Consider the following 17,285-nt stretch of genomic DNA (forward strand, 5'->3'; position numbering starts at 1 on the left):
GGTGTCACTCATCTTGTATTTGTGCCTCTCAAATACAACAACGCACTCAGATTTCTGTTGTAGACCGCCTTTTCTGTGATGTAGCTATGCATGATGTTTCTGGGGGGTGGTCTTGGACTCCAAGGCGGGCAATTTAAAATGTCAATATAAGGGCAGGCACACCTTTGTTCCTCCTCTCTCCAGCGTGTGGGGGAGCACCCTGTTGCAACAGTTAATAAAGATCAGGCTTACTAGCTGCTTTGCTTCTCAATAGTCTCTGGTTGGCCTCTGTTCTTTTCTCCTACCAATAGAGAACCTACGAAAGGACTCTATATGGGCTCTTGGGTACCCCATAAGGGAAAAGGAGCAGTTTTATTACTTATAACACTAACCATCCTCAAATACCCGAAGGGCTGTAACATTTGAGATGGAACTAGCTTGTTTTCTGCTGCTCCAGAGGGGAGGACACAAACCAACTGATTCAAATCACAAGAAAGGAGCTTCCAAGTAAATATTAGGAAGCATTTTCTGACAGTAAGAGCTGTTAGACAGTGGAACAAGAGTCCCCCTGAAGGTGGTGGGCTCTCCTTTGTTGGAGGTTTTTAAACAGAGGTTGGATGGCCAGCTCTCAGGGAGCCTTTTAGCTGTGGCTCCTTTAGCAGGGGGTAGATGACCCTTGGGGATCCCTTCAAATTCCAAGAGACTATAAAACAAAAACAAGGCATTTTATGTTTTCGAAGGGACTGCAAATCCTGCTAAAGCCGATTGTGGGACAAAAGAAATCACAGTGCATTGGCCACTGGCACGTTAAAAGCAAACACACGAAAACCACCGTTGCCTGTTAGCCACAGCCCCTGGGTTGCTTGGCCAAGACTTTGCGTTCAAGTCCTCCTTATGACATTGTTTGCTGGCTGCTGACACGTTTGACCCTTTTTGTTGCTGTTCCAGCTGGCACGGATCGCTGACAGCAAGGATCACGTCTTCCCCGTGAATGATGGCTTCGAAGCTCTCCAGGGAATCATTGACTCCGTAAGTATCACTTACCATTGTGTTCATTTTACGACTCTTGTAAAATCACCAGTGTTGTTGCCAGAAACCAGGCATCTATCACTATCCTGACATCCGAGGGCCTCCTCTTCTGTAGTAGCAGGAATGGAACTGAAGGGCTGGACCTGGGTGGGGGGTGGGAATGGGCTTGGATGATGGGCAGGAGATGCCAGAGGCTTGTTTACGGTTAGCAAGTACAAAGCGCGGAGAGGCTTTTGCCAAGAGGTCAATGGTTGGGTGAGATGTCTGTGCCTCCCCAGGGGGAAGTGGCAGATTCGCTGTTGCAGATGAAGTGCTCCAGTCAGGCTGCAGGGTTGCAAATGCTTCCATTTGGAGTGGGGGCCAGTGGCAGGCAGCACAATCCTAAGCAAGCCAGCGCTCTGAGTGCCTCATAGGATTGCAGCCTTAACTGTGCAAGTGGCGCGATTGAGGTTGTTTCAACCATGATTTAGATCTGTTCTTAGTCTGTGCTTGCGAAGGTGAAGCATGCATGAACAACGGAGCCGGTCAGGAAATCAAATGCAAAAAGAGAGCACCGGATTAATTTGTTCGAAAAAGGGAATGTGGTTTATTTCTTCATGTTTTTGGCTGGTAGCCTATGAAAAATGTGTGAAACATGGTTGGAACAACATGCAACAACCAGCAACAACATGCATATAATGACATCTGCCTGAAGTGCCACCAAGAACTGGTTTCACATGCCAAACGTCATACTCCCACAGATGTGCCCTAGCGCCTTTGAGTGGATTTATTTTCACAGCGTCAAGGTGTGGATTTCCCAGTTCATTTGCACAGAAGGGGCAGGTAGACATGAGCCGGGGCTAAACGGACGTATCAAGGGATTGCAAACAACTAGTGTGCCGTGTTTGAGCCACAAATGCTCTCCCTTGGAAGAGCCTGCCTTCTTGCAAGGCAAGCATTGCAAATTCGGTTTCTAAGCAGATAAGGTAACAAACATCCCAGGCTGCAACAAGGAAAAGCAAGGCAATAAAACCCTTTAGCAAATTCCGTCACACTTCCTCAAAGACCTTTTGGCTTGCTTTTACAACATGGTCTTCCCAACATGGTTTTAACACTTAAAACAAAAACAAAAAAACTGCCTATCCATCAGTCTATACAGATGGATGACCACCTGTCAGGGATTCTTCAGCTGCGATTCCTTGCATCATGGGGGTTGGACTAGATGACCCTTGGTGTCCCTTCGAACTCTACAATTCTATGTTTCTGTACATCAGTATGTTTATCCGGTACATGAACCTACCTTATTGCAAGGCAAATTGGATCTTGGCCCTCCTCTTCTCTTTCCTAACGTTTGTTTCCAAATTGGACGGGAAGCACCAAATGATGTTGGATCATCAGGTATTGTGAGATTGTAAGAGAGATTTCGTTTGCAGGCTTTCATTCCTTTTGCAGCTGTTTTTAATGGGTTCCAGAAGCAGTTGCCTCTGTGTGTGTGTGTGTGTGTGTGTGTACACACATGTGAAAAATCTGGGCAGAGCTGATTATCCGAGCGCTTTCTGGGCTCCTCCCAACCTTACTAGCAGCAATCAGGTTACCCAAAGGTCGCTGTGAAATGATAAAATCTCATAATGGAGGGATCGTGTATGTGTGGTGCAGGCATGGCAAGGAATAGCATTCTATGCGTTGAGGAAAAGCTGTACGTTTCCCCATAAACTGGTTGATTATATCTTTCTGCGCGGTCAGAATCTCAGCACAAGGGATCCGTGGGTGGAGAAGCACAGGAAATAACAGGCAGAGCAGCAGCAGCAGCAAACTGTGGTGCTGGGAGTGGGGGCCAAAACCAGCCCGACGAAAGAGAGGGAGGGTCTAGCAGGGGCTTCATAAGAGCTGCTCCCCTGAAAGAGCTGCTTTCGATGCAGAAAGTAGAAGGAGGGAGACATTCATATGGAGTGTGGTGCAGTGAAATGGTTAGGGTTGGAATGGTTAGAAATTGGATTGGGACCTGGGACATGCAACTCACTGGGTGTGACCCTGGGCCAGTCACTGCCTCTCGGCCTAACCCACCTCCTAGGGTTGTTGTGGGGCTAAAATGGGGAGAAGTACCGTATTTTTCACTCCATAAGATGCACCTGACGATAAGACAAACCTAGTTTTTAGAAGAGGAAAACGAGGAAAAAAATATTCTGAATGAAGCAGTGGGTGTATGATTTTTGTGGTTCATGCTGTGGCCACAGACATGATATGTGATTTGACGGTGAGTTTGGGGTAGCCCAATGCAAAAATCCTGAGAATCTATGTGGATCTGTGCTTTGTAACCACGTTTTTGTGCCATTGTGGCCCCACGCAACAGTGGATGTGTGATTTTTTTTTTTTTTTTTGGTGCAGGCTGTAGCCATGGACATGCTATGTGATCTGATGGTGAATTTGGGGTGACCCAATGCAAAAATCCTGAGGATCCATGTGCTTTTACCTCCCCCTCTCCCAGGCAGCCTCCTTTATCGCTAGCTTCCCTTATCTCCCTCCTGATCACTTGCCGATCAGCTGCTCAGCGGCTTCATTTCAACACCCCCTTCTGTCTTTCTGCGATCTGTTTTTCGCCCCAGGGCAATTCGTCTCCAGGGACCACGCATTCGCTCCATAGGACGCACAGACATCTCCCCTTACTATTTAGGAGGAAAAAAGTGCATCTTATGGAGCGAAAAATACAGTATGTACGCCGCCTAATAAATAAATAGAATAAAGTGTGAAATCAATCCCTCTGGCACCCTTGGGTGCATGCTAGATTATATTTATTTATTTTATTGTTATACTGCATTTCTATTCCACCGTTTTCTTCAGTGAGCTCAAGGTTCATTGTCGTCCCCCACCCCATCTCATTTAATCCCCACAACAATCCTGCAATGTTGCTTAGGCTGAGGGCTACATTGACTGGCCCAAGGGAACCCAGTGAGCTTCATGGCTTAATGGGGATTTAAACCCTGGTCTCTCACATCCTAGTCCAACACTCTGACCGCTACACCACACTGACTGATCACTATACCTCACATTGAGGGCCAAGCTGGCACCGAGGGCAACCCCAAGAGAGCCAGCGTGGGGCAGTGGTTAGAATCCTGAGCTAGGGTCTGGAAGACCAGGGTTCAAATCCCCACTCGGCCGTGAAGCTCACAGGGTGACCTTGTGCCAGTCACTCACCTCGCTGGGTTGGTTTGGACCTAACCCACCTCACAGGGTGGTTGTGGGGATTAAAGGAGGAGGAAGAGTAGACCCATGCACGCCACCTTTAAGCCTTCTGCAGAAAAAGGCAGGATATGAATGCAATTAATAAACAAACACCCAGCAGATCCCTGCAGTCTGTGAGGGAGTTTCTCCTGCAAGTTGGAAAGATCTCAGATGCCTGCTCCATAGTAACTCAGAGGAGCAGGGCCTTTAGTGTGGCTGCCCCTATTCTGTCCCTGTCCAGATTTGACAGGCACCTACCACCCACACTTTCCAGAAACAGTTGAAGACATCTTTGCTTCCATAAGCTTTCCCAGCTAGATACCGTATTTTTCGTTCTATAGGACGCACATTTTCCCCTCCAAAAATTAAGGGGAAATGTGTGTGCGTCCTATAGAGCGAATGCAGGCTGCGCCGCTAAGCCCAAAGCCAGAACAGGAAGACAGAGCACTGCGGAGCACTCCATCTCTTTTTTTTATTAATTTTTGTTTTTTGTTTTCCACAATTTATATAAAGACAAACAATACACAATACAAACAGACAAACACATAAACAAACATGTGTAATTTCAAATCCTTATTTCTTAAACCTTACTCCACCGACTTCCCCATACCTCCCCTTTCTGCATCCCAATTTCCAAATTAGTTTCAGCAAATCCTTCCCCCTTAAGTTTATCTAATTTTCCCTCGTTCTTTTCTTTTACTTAACCTTTTACAGCTGTAATCCCCTTTTTTCTATACCCTCAACATTTTAGCATTCATTGATTTTGCAATATTTCTTAAGATAAATTTTGAATTTCTTCCAATCTTCTTCCACCGTCTCTTTCCCTTGGTCTCGGATTCTGCCAGTCATTTCAGCCAGTCCCATATAGTCTATCACCTTCATCTGCCATTCTTCCAGAGTAGGTAGATCCTGTGTCTTCCAATACTTTGCGATGAGAATTCTTGCTGCTGTAGTAGCATACATAAAAAAGGTCCTATCTTTCTTTAACACCAATTGACCAATTGGCCGACAATGCCCAAGAGAAAGGCTTCTGGTTTCTTGGGGAAAGTACATTTAAGTACCTTTTTCATTTCATTATATATCATTTCCCAGAAAGCCTTAATCTTCGGGCACGTCCACCAAAGGTGGTAAAAAGTACCTTCAGTTTCTTTACATTTCCAGCATTTATTATCGGGCAAATGGTAGATCTTTGCGAGCTTGACTGGGGTCATGTACCACCTGTAAATCATTTTCATAATATTCTCTCTTATGGCATTACATGCCGTAAATTTTATACTGATGGTCCACAACTGTTCCCAGTCAGCAAACATAATATTATGACCAATGTCTTGTGCCCACTTAATCATAGCTGATTTAACAGTTTCATCTTGTGTATTCCATTTCAGCAACAAATTCTTCTTGACAAATTCTTAGTATTGGGTTCTAACGGTTCTGTTTCTAATTTGAATTTCTCCACCTGGAAGCCAATTTTTTTGTCCTGCTTACACACCTCCATTATTTGATAATAATGGAGCCAATCTCGTACTTTAGGCTTTATTTTCTCATAACTCTGTAATTTCAGTTTATCACCCTCTTGTTCCAAAATTTCCCAATATTTTGGCCATTTGGCCTCCATGTTAAGCTTTTTCACGGCTTTAGCCTCCATTGGCGACAACCACCTTGGGGTTTTATTTTCCAACAAATCTTTGTATCTAGTCCAGACATTATATAATGCTTTCCTGACAATGTGATTTTTGAAAACTTTATGAGCTTTCACCTTGTCATACCATATATATGCATGCCATCCGAAAACATTGTTAAACCCTTCCAAATCTAAAATATCTGTGTTCTCAAGAAGTAGCCAGTCTTTCAACCAGCAGAAAGCTGCTGATTCATAGTACAGTTTTAAGTCCGGCAGGGCAAATCCCCCTCTTTCCTTTGCATCTCCATCTCGCTGCCTTCACCCCGCTGTCCTGCAGAAGCTAGCAAGGCTGTTCCTAAGCCAGAACAGCGAGAGGGAGGGCTCCGTCTCGCTGCTCTAGCTTGGGGATGGCTGCGCGCAAACCTGTGCAGGGCCGCGGGGCGCTGCGCTCCAAAGGCTTCAGGGATCTTTGAGGCTGGCGGTGGGGGAAAGCAGCGCTTCCTCCCACCGCCAGCCCCACAAGCTCTGGTGAATGTACCTTGAATGCACCTTGTTTTAGAGGGGGAGAACAAGAAAAAAATTTTTCCCCTGTTCTCCCCCTCCTATGGTCCGGTGCGTCCTATGGTCCAGTGCGTCCAATGGAGCGAAAAATACGGTAAATGGGTCTTTCCCATGTCTGCCCACTTGTCTGGGTTTTAGTCCTGTTTTAAATGTATTTGTTGTTTTCTGTGTTTCTGTTTTAAATTATCTGATATGTAAATCACCTTGATGTGGTGGTTTTAGAAGACAACTAATAAATTAACTGTCATCACCGTCACCATGGAAACCTAAGACCACTAGGGAGAAACCATCATTTTTAATTCCAAATGAGCTGAGCCATAGACCAGCTGTGCCCAACCTTGGATTTTGTAGGGGTTTTTCTTCCTCTTCTGTATAGACCACTGTGGCCACCTTTGTTTCTCATGTCAGCTTGAAGAATAGCTTTTAAGGATGTTTTAAGCTTTGCTTCCCGTACCGTCTGCCTCTTATTCCTTTTGCCTCTCACCAAAGATGTTTTGTGGGTTTTGGCTGTTGATACAAAACAGAACAGAAAACATCCACGGTGGTTTGGAAGGTGACGGATCAATTAGCTGTAATAATGAATAAATGCAACTCAGCCTTTGTTCTTGGAGACTGAATGGCAAGGAGGAGTTTGGAGGAGGGTTGCTTTGTTGTGAACTGGCACCCTGCTCTTGCTTCTCTGAAGGTTCATCCGCACATTCTTACAAAATAATTTCATGCCCCATAAGTGTCCTGTCGACCCCTCACAAAAGGAATCAGGCCTGCCAAAGGCTGCCCTCCTGAAACATCCCCACACACTCCCCACGGCAGAGAGGAGAGCAGGGAGACAGGTTTTATGAGGCCTTTGTCTTGCTTCGCTCTGAGGCAATTTTCTTTGCGGCTTTCAAGAGGGAATTTTTGCAGATCAGGGCACGAGTTCAGGAAAAGGCCTCAATCGTGGACTTGTCAGACCGCTTGGAAATTCTTGATTCGTTCTGAAAAGACTTTAAACGGTGAAGCACCGAAAGGGTTGTTTGTATTCTTTAATTATTTCATAAAGTTTATATACCGCTGGATTGTAAGAAAAAGGAAAACATCAAAGTGGTTTATGAAAAGATAAAACAGTAAAATCAAGAAAAAAATGGAATCCTACCTGTATTTTAAATTGTCCCCCCCCCCTTATGTTTTTATTGTAATTTTACTGGTGCTAGTCGCCCTGTGCCCGGCTCTGGCCGGGGAGGGCGGGGTATAAATAAAATTTGTTGTTGTTGTTGTTGTTGTTGTTGTTGTTGTTGTTGTTGTTGTTGTTATTAAAAGTCAAAATCCTAAAACAGATTAAAATCACCTTGAACTCCTTGGGGAGAAAGTTGGGGTAGAAATGCATTAAATAAATAAATAGTGAGCCATGGTAGGACTCCATGCCATGGAGAGTCACTGCTGGCATGGCGTGAGGCCCACCAGACCAAATGCAGGATACCAACCTCAGACAGTCAAAAGAGCGAAAGAGTTTCATCAAGCCTCCAACATGGCCGGTGGGTTGCATTTTGGCTGGCGGGCCGCTGGTTGTTTAGACCCTGCAGCACTTATTTCCACAGCTCTGTTTACAGTTCTCTTGCTGCAAAACAATGTTTGGAAACAAGTTTTTTCCCCCCTACCCCCTTCCCACCCCTGAGGTTTTCAGCTTGGATAAAGCTTAGTGATGCTCAGGCTATGTAAATAAAATTAAATGCTCGCTGCGTGTAATCGTCAACAGATTTCATGGGGCCGTGACTCACCCCAAGGATATACAGTCAGTACACAGAGACAAAGTGAAGATCGCGAAGGAAGGATGAGCCAAGATGCCATTTTCTAAACTTCCGTATCCGTTCTAAACAAAAGCTCTGCATCCATTTTCATCTTATTTGACTGTCTAGTTCCGCTTCAGAGACTTGGGGAAAATGGCGCGATGTCATTAAAACAGCAAAACATCAGATCAGCTTATCAGAATCATTGATATGCACTAGGGGTATTTATTTATTTATTGCATCTATATGTAACCTTTTCCTCCAAGGAGCTCGAGATGACATACATGGTTCTCCCTAGGGCTTTTTTTCAGCCAGAATTCAGTTCTGGCCCCTCTCAGGTTGCCATTCTAAGGGAATAAGGGATGGAGGTGTTTATGGGGAGTTCCAGCACCCCTTTTTCTAGAAAAATAGCATTGGTTTGCCCCCACCTTGTGTAATCCCCACAACAACTCGGCAAGGTAGGCAAGGCAGTATCTGGCCCCCAGCAGATTTGAACCCTGGTCTCTCCCAGGTCCTAGTAGTCCAACCCTCTAATCACTAGCATGGCCCCCAATATTCACTTTGTGTCTGTGCTTTAAAAAAAATAATCAAATCATTTTGTTCTGTGTTCCCTCTGCCTCAGTCTGTGATTTGGGTTCTGAGCAAAATGAAGCTCACATTCACTCTTATGAGGAGTTTTTAAATGGCTATATCCCCCACACAGCCATTTTGGCAGAAGTGAATGAAATTGGCAGGCACAGGATCCTCCTCAGAGTGGATTAAGCCTGACAAATTGCAGGTCTGGGGGCTTTTGTGGGAGAGGGTTTCCATTCCCCTCCTAATCCCTATTATGACAATATTCTCATTACAGACCAAGCAAAGCTCCAAAATCCCCAGCAGTTTCATTTTTAAATGGGTGGAAGCAGGGTTTACTCTCTTATTCTTTATCATCTTAAAATAACCAAGAGAGGAGTGAATGGTATATAACATTTTTTCATATATTTAAAATATTGGCATTCATGCCTTCTGCGGATGCTCAATCCCAGGAGCTTTCATGCCAAGCCTGCTTATGACATCTTAAGTGATGCCCAACTGCTGAGCGAACGAACAACTTTAGTCAATTCTGAAAATGTAGAATTTCGATGTTTAAAAAGCTGGTTTTTCTTCTCAAATTTCGGGTTATAAAATGGGAGATCTGGGCAATTTGCCTCCAAACTGAAAGCATGCTCTGAATTTTGAAATCTAAAATTCAAAGTCCTGATTAAGACCTATAAAACCGTATGCAGCTTAGGTCCAGGCTATCTGAAAGATTGTATTCCCTCATCCGGACCTGCCTGGGTTTTCAGATCTTCAGGGGAGACCCTTCTTTTGGTCCTGCCACCCACCCTCTCAGGCACACTTGATAGGGACAGGGCCTTCTCGGTGGCTGCTCCCAGACTCTGGAACTCCCTCCCTGGAGAAGCCAGACTGGCTCCCTGCTGGCTCTCCTTCTGCTGGCAGGGGAAGCCCTTCCTGTTCCAGCAGGCATTGGGAAACTGACTGATTCTGAGGAAAGAGCTGGCACTGGAATGTTTTTATTGTTATCTGTGTTTTTAATGGATCGTGTCAATATTATTCAATTTCTATCAGTGTTTAATTACATTTTAATGATTGCCCTTTCTATGTTTTTAGCTTTTTCTGTTTTATCTGTGTGAGCCACCTTGAGTCCCAGACTGGGGGAAAGTCAGCATATACCGTATTTTTTGCTCTATAACACGCACCCGACCATAACACGCACGTAGTTTTTAGAGGAGGAAAATCCGTAGGCATGCCACCCATAGGCATTCCCTCCATAACACGCACAGACATTTCCCCTTACTTTTTAGGAGGAAAAAAGTGAGTGCTATGGTGCAAAAAATATGGTAAATAAATATGATAATTTTGAAATCTAAAATTCAACATTTGAATCTAGAAGCCTTTATGCTTACATACAAAAGTATGGATATTGTGTTCCAGATTAGTGGTCTCTTCCCCCCCCTTTCAGTTTTGCACTCTTTTATCACTAGTCTAATTTCCAGAAATGCTTCCTTATTCTCTCTCTCCCTCCCTCTTTCTCTCTCTTATCTCTGGCAGTTCCTGCTTACCTCTAGACACTACCTCTGCTCTCCTCTTCCAAGCTTCACTTTTATTCCTGAGGTGTCAGTTGCTTAGAAGAATCTGCTTCTCTTCGGTTCCTGAATCCCTGGTATTTGTATGAGCCCCATAACCCCTTTTCAACAATCTATGCAGACTTTTAAAGAGCCCATAGTTCCGTCTCCATCTCTTTTGCAGGCAGGTGTGAAAGCAGTGTGCTAGAAATGGACAATTCCCCCATGCTGAAATATCTCTGATTTTTTAACACAGAATTTATTTGAGCTTCTCCCCCACCCTGCCAAAAATCAAGGGGGCCTAGATATCTTTCCCCAGCCAAAATAGGGACCCCACTCTGGTCTTCGCCATCCCACACCTGCCGCCTTTCCCCAGGCATACTTACGCATCCGTCAATTTGGGCTTCTCCAGTTTCTAATGTTTCCAGTCTTACATTAAGTTTACCGCATATCAGCGAAAGTTTGCCATTTAAAAAAAAATCCTCATGAAAAATTGTTAGCATTTTGATGCAGATTGCTTCCAATATGCACATTTTTGCATGTGGTTTTCCTTATTATAAGGGACGCGGGCGGCACTGTGGTCTAAACAACAGAGCCTAGGACTTGCTGATCAGAAGGTCGGTGGTTCGAATCCCCATGATGGGGTGAGCTCCCGTTGCTCAGTCCCAGCTCCTGCCAACCTAGCAGTTCAAAAGCATGTCAAAGTGCAAGGAGATAAATAGGCACTGCTCTGGCAGGAAGGTAAACGGCGTTTCCGTGCGCTGCTCTGGTTCGCCAGAAGCGGCTTAGTCCTGCTGGCCACATGACCCGGAAGCTGTACGCCGGCTCCCTTGGCCAATAAAGCAAGATGAGCGCCGCAACCCCAGAGTTGTCCACGACTGGACCTAACAGTCAGGGGTACCTTTACCTTTCCTTATTATACTACAGTGGTACCTCGGATTACATACGCTTCAGGTTACATACGCTTCAGGTTACAGACTCCGCTAACCCAGAAATAGTACCTCGGGTTAAGAACTTTTCTTCAGTATGAGAACAGAAATCGTGCTCCGGCGGCACGGCGACAGCTGGAGGCCCCATTAGCTAAAGTGGTGCTTCAGGTTAAGAACAGTTTCAGGTTAAGAACAGACCTCCGGAATGAATTAAGTACTTAACCTGAGGTACCACTGTACATATGTGTGAGTTATAGCCACATATATGCATCCATAGGCAAAATTTCCCCTAATATACACATTTGGGGGTTTGAGAGTTGCAGTGCTGGTGTCGGAGAAGTTAAAAAAGAAGAAGTACGTTTTAGTTTGGTATTGTTATACTATGACCCTTGCTCCAACAGGAGGCAGTGATGGGCGCCAGCCTGAATGGCTTTAAAAGAGGATTGGACAAGTTCACGGAAGAGAGGGCTATCAATGGCTGCTAGCCACAATGGCTAGGCTCTGCCTCCACATCTGGAGACAGCAATGGCTCTGAATAGCAGTTGTTAGAAACCACACGAGGGGAGAGGGCTTTTGTGCTTGAATCCTCCTTGTGGGCTTCCCATAGGCATCATTTTGGCCACTGTGCGAACAGGAGGCTGGACTGATGGGCCGCTGGTCTGATCTATCAGGCTCTTCTTGAAACGTTGACCATTTATATGGAAAAAAAAATTCTAGGGGTGCTGTTTCCTTAGCCCCAGTATCATTTTATTGTGCTACGAGAGCAGCGTTCCTCAACCGGGTGCTCTCCAGATGTTCTGGAATACATGGGATTTGTAGTCCAAGCATCTGAAGGGCACCAAGTCGGGGAAAGCTATACAAGGGCAACACACACCAAATTACCTGTATCTGGAGGTTACTGTGATTTTATTTATTTCTTTTTTTTCTCCTATGCCTGCTAGATTTTGAAGAAATCATGCATTGAAATCTTGGCTGCGGAACCTTCTAGTATATGTGCAGGAGGTGAGTTTAAAGCTGATTCTTCCAGCATTCATTGCTACATATAACTGTGTTTCTTCCTCGTCGTTCCCTGAGGGAAGGCAGATGCTGGAGTCAGCCATCTTTTGGCTCTCCTTGGGAAATTTTCCAGACAGAGCTTGGCTGGGAATGCTAGAAAATTCCATTTGTTTTATGTCTGCTTCTATGGAGTGATTTTGATGGGATTTGTATTAGGAATGTATTTCAATCTTTTCGTTTAGGCCAGAAGGGCTGTGAAATCTCAGTTATTGTCTGCAAGGTTTAAGAATAGCTGTTTGTCAGCTGTCTTTCTCATGCAAGAGTCTTAGCCCGTGTTTGGCAAGATAAAGGGCTTTGTGGTGTATTGCAGAGATCTCCTGGACATGAGGAAAAGACGGTTTAGACGCGCAACTTGGTAAAGCCTAGGAGGTGAAGCGTTTCATCAGGGATGCAATCTTGCCACAGAAGACTGATTTGTAGCAGGAGATTTTCTGTGTGAATATTAACAGGGGAAATCGCCTTGTTGTGACTTTTCCCTTTGAGAACGTAGGCAAGTGAAGAGCCCCAAGGAAGTCGCTCCTTTAAAATCCTTGTCAGTTTGGGTGCTTATTTGTGTAATTACCTTTTATGTGATCTCCTTTGTGAGATCTGCCTGAAAGGTGCTATGCAGTACAATTGCAACTTGCGCAAAGGTTACGCTCTGGTGATGGCTCAAAAATAAATATAGCCAAACAAATCTCATCGGAACTGGCCCTGCACAATTATTCTTGCCTTCTGGAGCTGGCGTGCCGAATGGGCCTTGCCTTGCTTACCAGGCTCTGAGATCCTTCTGAACTGGCACTGGTATGCTCTCGTGAGAACTTGTGGCGCAGTCCGAGTTCCCAGAGCTCATCTGAGAGCATCGCAGAGCCTGGGAGAGCTTCAAAGCTGAGAAAACCCAGCACAAAAGGAGCTTTGCTGCTCTACACACACACAATTCTTTATTGAAGGATAAAAAGTACTTTTTAACCTTATGTACTTTTAAACTTTTTGTGCAGTTGGCTTTCCTCCACGCTAGTTGAAATCGTTCAAGTTCATTGCGCATAGTATGTGGTTGTACTGTAAATACTTCAAATAAATAAGCAAATCATGCTTCTGCCCAAGGGGTTGCTCCCCAGCAAGGGAGCTCCGCCACAGCCAGGGTGTGCCACTGCAGAGAAGGCCCTGCTCCAGGTCTCTACACAGTGAGCTACAACCAGAGCCAGAGCCACTGTTAGTGTCCGTCAGCTGATCGCTGCTGGGAGCATCAGGAACTTCCTCGTTCAGCCAAGGGCACTGGAGGTAGTGGCTTGGATTCAAGGTGCTTCCGCCAGTGCTTTGAGGTGATTGGCTGGCACTGATCACCTGATGCACGCACCCCCTGACTAAAAGGGTCCTGCCTTGAGGCCTTGCAGCTTTCCTCCTCCCCTGCCCCAAGCAGCACCCACCGCCCTTCTGAGAAACTTGTACAGACAGACATAGCCAACGGCGAGGATTTTCCTCCCCTCTCCGAAGGCTGGTGCTTACCTTCCACCTTTTTGCTACGTTGCCTCTTCCCCTGATGATCTCACCAGCCTGCAGGGATGGATTGGCCTGGCCTGGTGTGCAGCTGATCCTTTTGGGATGAAAGAAATTGTGGCTTGGAGCACAGCCCAGATTCCTGAGTTGACTTTTGTGTGCAGGAGCCCCCCTCGAGGCGTGCGCTGGGAGAGGCAGTGAGTGGGCGGCATCCACGCTAAGAGCCAGCGAAAGAGTTGATTCAGCAGAAACCAGGGTCACTTTTCCTGCAAAGGAGTTTGAAGCGATAACAGCTCGCTCTCCCCATCGCCTGTTTGTTCTGGTTTATAAGCAATCTTGCACATACTAATGGCCACAACTGCAAAGTGGAATCTGGTTAGAAAACTTTCCTTGCATGTGTCTTAGGCTTTTTCCTTTTAATATAACTTACCTTTAAAAAAAGCATGTCAAAGTGCAAGTAGATAAATAGGTACCACTCCAGAGGGAAGGTAAACAGCGTTTCTGTGCGCTGCTCTGGTTAGTCATGCTGGCCACCTGACCCGGAAGCTGTATGCCGGCTCCCTCGGCCAATAAAGCGAGATGAGCGCCGCAACCCCAGAGTCAGTCACGACTGGACCTAATGATCAGAGGTCCCTTTACCTTTACCTTTACCTTTAAAAAAAGACCAGAGATTTTTCTACTAGGCAGAAAATTTAAAATTAAAAAAAAAATATAAGACCATTGTTCATGTATGCAATTACAGCAGCTAGAATACTGTGGCGACTATTATAAACTTGATGAATGTTAGAATGTCGAGGTTTCGAGAAAGAAAGGGTTACAATGATATAAGATTAGACTGAAGGAAAGATCAAGAGGACAGAGGCTTGAGAGAAATAATAGAAGTTGCTAAAAATTTTGGACATTGGGATGCAGAAAGGGGAGGTATGGGGGAGTCTGAGAAACAAGGTTTTAGGAAAAAAGGTTATGAAACTATACGTGTTTGTATGTCTTTCTATATGTTTGTATTGTCTTAAAAAATTTGTAAAACCAATAAAAAAAAATTATATATATAAAAAAATAGAATACTGTGGCGAGAAACTGGAAAAGCAAAACAACACCAATGATAACAGAGTGGCAGACATTTATGATAGAGTACTTGCAACTAGCAGAACTGACGGGAAGAGTTAGAGGAGCTTTAAATCAGAAAGTATATGGAGAATGGAGAATATTTAAGACTATACTGTACAAATAGTACTATACTAGCAGAACTTGAATGATACCTGTAAGTAAAAAACTGTAATAAATTGTTTTTGGATTATATGAAAATAATATGATATAACATAAAGCTGTGTGAGAAAACAATGACAGCATAAATAGTATAATGAGAACGATTGGAAGTTTTATACCCATAATTGTTATTTAATTGTTATTTGAGAAGATGCAGTTTCTTTTTGTACACATTTTTTTCTTTTCTTTTTTCATCTTGACTTTTTTCTTCTTTGTTTCTGCTGTAAACCATCTTTTATGTTTATGTCTGTATTTTAAACCACTAAAGATTATTATTTTAAAAAAATAAAAGTATATATATATATGGCAGGGGAGGGGAACCTGACAACTTCCAGGTGTGGTTGGACCCCAGCTCCCATCCACTGGCCTGGGCAGTGGTATGGGGCGATGGCAATTGTAGCCTAGCAACACCTGATACCAGTGGCACAGTGGGTCATTGTGTCTGGCTGTTAACCAGAAGGTTAGTGGTTTGAGCCCACCCAGGGACAGCTGTGGACAGGATTCCTGCATTCCAGGGGGTTGGACTAGATGGCCCTTGGGGTCCCTTCCAACTCTGCAATTCTATTATTCTATGGAAGTTTGGCACCTGGTCCTAGAAGGCTGTGTAGTGTTCCTGTTGTAGTTGCCGCTGGTCCTGTCCTGTGTGGGATTTGCCCAACTGTCTGTCCTTTGCAGACTCTCCCCAAGAATCCTTTTACAGGGTCAGTTTCTTTTGGAAGGAGGAGGCCTGGAGATGTGCGGTGGTTGCTTTTGCTTTTTCTCCTTAGTAATATATCAGATGTTCAGCCTGGGGGAGCATGGAGGCACCCAGAGAGCTAGAAGGGTTTCAGAATGATATTGACAAGCCCCCAGGCATCTGGTCGGCCACTGTGGGAACAGGATACTGGACTTAGATGAGCCATTGGCCTAATCCCTGTGAGGCAAAAGATGAGGGAAATGATCAAGATGTAACTCCTGTTTATTTATTTATTTTCGGTGAGGGGGGATTCTAAGCATTTTTAGTTTTACAGTCATACCTCTTGTTATGTTCAGTTCAGGTTACGTCTTTTCAGGTTGCGTCCCGCGGTGACCCGGAAGTAACGGAAAAGGTTACTTCCGGGTTCTGCCGCTCGCGCATGCGCAGACACTCAGAATGCCCATGCGCAGAAGCGGCAAATCGCAACCCGCGCACGCGCAGACACGGGTTGCATTCTACTCATGTTGAGAACGGGGCTCCGGAATGGATCCCGTTCGCAACCAGAGCTACCACTGTATAAGGTTGATTTGAATCTTCTTTGACTTGAGTTGTGATGGAAAGTATATTTTGTATTGCTGCATTTTATATTAAAAGTAAAAAAGAGAGAGAGAAAATGTGGTGCCTTTATTCGATGTGGGGAGGAGAACCAGTAATTCCCTGTCTTTCCAGAGTCATTCCAAGTGGTCGTGACGGGGAACGGCTTTCGCCACGCTCGCAATGTTGACCGCGTCCTCTGCAGCTTCAGGATCAACGAGACGGTCACGCTCAGTGAGTAGTTCGCTCTTCTCTCTGTCTGAATGCTCAGTTGGCTAATGGTGCCGGGCTTGGCTCGCTGTCCACTTCCGTGATGTTTGCCCCTTCGCTTTGGGAAACCCTTGCGGAAAGCAGGAGAGCTCCTTTGTTGAGAGCCTGTGTGGTGTGGTGTGGTGGTTAAGAGCGGTAGACTCGTATTCTGGTGAACTGGGTTCGATTCCCCGCTCCTCCACATGCAGCTGCTGGGTGACCTTGGGCCAGTCACACTTCCCTGAAGTCTCTCAGCCCCACTCACCTCACAGAGTGTTTGTTGTGGGGGAGGAAGGGAAAGGAGAATGTTAGCCGCTTTGAGACTCCTTAGGGTAGTGATAAAGCGGGATATCAAATCCAAACTCTTCTTCTTCTTCTCCTGGTCAAGGAGCATAGCAGATGTTGTCCGTCTCCAGGAGAGGCAGGGATGGTGTTAGGTTGCAGCAGTATCTCCCAAAGTGAGCGGTGACACCCCTGGAGTGCTGTGGGATTCCCTAGGAGGCAAAGGGGCAGCAGTGGGGTGTTTGAGGTGTAAACGAGTCTCAGGTATCTGGCCCCCTGAGACAGAGAAGTAGATGCTACCCTGCTTTCCATCTCCTCACATGACAAGGTACAATAAAGATCCAAGGCTAATCAAGTTATTTTGGCATCCGAGGCAGGAAACCCCACGAGCACCTCTCCGTTTCCATGGCAACAATAAATTAAATGGCTAACAGTCTGAAGCCCCTCCACAGCACTCAAAATCAGCCTCCTGAGTTGGCCCGCCTCACTTGCTGCCTTCTA

The 17,285-nt window shown here is 45.3% G+C and overlaps 1 protein-coding gene and 1 long non-coding RNA gene across 2 annotated transcripts in view; one reads left to right on the forward strand and one right to left on the reverse strand.

Annotated features, from left to right (window-relative positions):
* LOC309536584 overlaps positions 1-17,285 on the reverse strand; it is a 179,789-nt gene that overhangs the window by 137,282 nt on the left and 25,222 nt on the right. The window lies entirely within an intron of this gene.
* Positions 1-17,285, forward strand: part of ANTXR1 (ANTXR cell adhesion molecule 1) — a 126,481-nt gene that overhangs the window by 33,437 nt on the left and 75,759 nt on the right. The window contains exons 8-10 of the mRNA XM_082230144.1: positions 928-1,008; positions 12,127-12,187; positions 16,389-16,487. Of these exons, the coding sequence (XP_082086270.1) occupies positions 928-1,008; positions 12,127-12,187; positions 16,389-16,487 (241 nt within the window). The remainder of the gene's footprint in view (positions 1-927; positions 1,009-12,126; positions 12,188-16,388; positions 16,488-17,285) is intronic.

The sequence above is a fragment of the Podarcis vaucheri genome (genome assembly GCF_965113315.1).
Source record: "Podarcis vaucheri genome assembly, chromosome: 7".
Lineage (NCBI taxonomy): Eukaryota > Metazoa > Chordata > Lepidosauria > Squamata > Lacertidae > Podarcis > Podarcis vaucheri.